The 2,432-nt window shown below is 67.2% G+C and overlaps 1 protein-coding gene across 1 annotated transcript in view; it reads left to right on the plus strand.

Moving 5' to 3' along the window:
• Positions 1 to 2,104, plus strand: part of LOC110392093 (adhesion G protein-coupled receptor L1-like) — a gene marked incomplete at both ends in the record, with an annotated part of 5,099 nt that extends 2,995 nt beyond the window's left edge. Inside the window, 2 exons of the mRNA XM_021384049.1 lie at positions 9 to 194; positions 1,981 to 2,104. Coding sequence (XP_021239724.1) covers positions 9 to 194; positions 1,981 to 2,104 — 310 coding nt within the window. The remainder of the gene's footprint in view (positions 1 to 8; positions 195 to 1,980) is intronic.
• Positions 2,105 to 2,432: the final 328 nt, after the last annotated feature.

A 2,432-nucleotide genomic window follows, 5' to 3' on the forward strand; every position in this document is an offset into this window, starting at 1 on the left:
TTTTGCAGATTAAGAGCGGGGAGAACGCGGCCAACATCGCGAGCGAGCTGGCTCGGCACACGCGGGGCCCGGTGTACGCCGGCGACGTCAGCTCGGCCGTGCGGCTCCTGGAGCAGCTGCTGGACATCCTGGACGCGCAGCTGCAGGCGCTGCGCCCGCTGGAGCGCGAGTCCGCCGGCAAGAACTACAACAAGGTGCCGGCCCTCCTGCCCCACATCTGGGCTCCTCCTGCCCCATATCTCGGCTCCTCCTGCCCCATATCTTGGCTCCTCCTGCCCCACTTCTGGGCTCCTCCTGCCCCTAGCCCCACATCTGGGCTTCTCCTGCCCCTCATCTTGGGTCCTCCTGCCCCACATCTCAGGTCCTCCTGCCCCAGTTCCCACAGCCTGGGCTCCTCCTGCCCCCAGCCCCACATCTGGGCTCCTCCTGCCCCATATCTCGGGTCCTCCTGCCCCATATCTCGGGTCCTCCTGCCCCACATCTGGACTCCTCCTGCCCCATATCTCAGGTCCTCCTGCCCCATGTCTCAGGTCCTCCTGCCCCACATCTGGGCTTCTCCTGCCCCACATCTGGGGTCCTCCTGCCCCCAGCCCCACAGCTTTCAGTCCTCCCGCCCCACATCTGAGGTCCTCCCGCCCCACATCTGGGCTCCTCCCGCCCCACATCTCGGGTCCTCCCGCCCCACATCTCGGGTCCTCCCGCCCCACGTCTCGGGTCCTCCCGCCCCACGTCTCGGGTCCTCCCGCCCCACGTCTCGGGTCCTCCTGCCCCACGTCTCGGGTCCTCCTGCCCCACGTCTCGTGTCCTCCTGCCCCACATCTGGGGTCCTCCCTCCCCGCGTCTGGGGTCCTCCTGCCCGAAACTGCCCAGCCTGGGCTGCTCCTGCCCCCAACCCCACATCTGGGCTCCTCCTGCCCCACATCTCGGGTCCTCCTGCCCCACATCTCGGGTCCTCCTGCCCCACATAAGGGGTTCTCCTGCCCCATATCTGGGCTCCTCCTGCCCCACGTCTCGGGTCCTCCTGCCCCACATCTGGGGTCCTCCTGCCCCGTGTCTCAGGTCCTCCTGTCCCCAAACTTCCAAGCCTGGGCTCCTCCTGCCCCACATCTGGGCTCTTCCTGCCCCCAACCCCACAGCCTGGGGTACTCCTGCCCCACATCTGGAGTCCTCCTACCCCCAACCCCACAGGTTTCAGTCCTCCTGCCCCACATCTTGGCTCCTCCTGCCCCCAGCCCCACATCTGGGCTCCTCCTGCCCCACATCTGGGCTCCTCCTGCCCCACATCTCGGGTCCTCCTGCCCCAAACTTCCCAGCCTGGGCTCCTCCTGCCCCGCAGCCCCACAGGTTTCAGTCCTCCTGCCCCACATCTGGGCTTTTCCTGACCCCAGCCCCACAGCCTGGGCTCCTCCTGCCCCACTTCTGGGGTCCTTCTGCTCCCAGCCCCAGAGCTTCCAGTCCTCCTGCCCCACATCTGGGCTCCTCCTGTTCCCAACCACACAGCCTGGGCTCCTCCTGCCCCACATCTCAGGTCCTTCTGCCCCAATCTCCACGGCATGGGGTCCTCCTGCCCCACATCTGGGCTCCTCCTGCCCCCAGCCCCACAGCTTCCAGTCCTCCTCCCCCACATCTCGGGTCCTCCTGCCCCAAACTGCCCAGCTTGGGTTCCTCCTGCCCCCAGCCCCACATCTGGGGTCCTCCTGCCCTACATCTGGGGTCCTCCTGCCCCACATCTCGGGTCCTCCTGCCCCAAACTTCCCAGCCTGGGCTCCTCCTCCCTGCAGCCCCACAGGTTTCAGTCTTCCTGCCCCACATCTGGGCTTTTCCTGCCCCCAGCCCCACAGCCTGGCGTCCTCCTGCCCCACATCTGGGGTCCTCCTGCCCCCATCCCCACAGCTTTCAGTCCTCCTGCCCCACCTCTGGGCTTTTCCTGCCCCACACATCTCGTTTCCCTCCCCTCTCCCCCCACTCTTCTCCCCATAGATGCACAAGCGGGAGCGCACCTGCAAGGATTACATCAAGGTGAGTGCGCAGGGGCGGGGCCTGGGGGCAGTGGGCGGAGCCTTTAGTGGGCGGGGCTTCACAGAGGGGCGGGGCCTGGGGGGCAGTGGGCGGGGTCTATGGGAAATGTGATCACTGGGGCGTGGCCTTAGAAGGGGCGGGGCCTGTGCGTGGTGGGCGTGGCCTGAGCGCAGTGGGTGGAGTCTGTCGTGGGTGTGGCTTAATGTGGGCGGGGCCTAAGCATGGAGGGCGGGGCCTCAGCACAGTGGGCAAGGCCTGTAGTGGGTAGAGCCCTACAGGGGGGCGGGGCTTGTGTCTTGTGGGCGTGGCCTAAGGTGGGTATGGCCCTATGGAGGGGCGGGGCTTGAGCACAGTGGGCGGGGCCTAAGCTGGGTACAGCCCTATAGAGGGGCGGGGCTTGTGTCTGATGGGCG

Source organism: Numida meleagris, unplaced genomic scaffold, assembly GCF_002078875.1.
Source record: "Numida meleagris isolate 19003 breed g44 Domestic line unplaced genomic scaffold, NumMel1.0 unplaced_Scaffold966, whole genome shotgun sequence".
NCBI classification, from domain to species: domain Eukaryota; kingdom Metazoa; phylum Chordata; class Aves; order Galliformes; family Numididae; genus Numida; species Numida meleagris.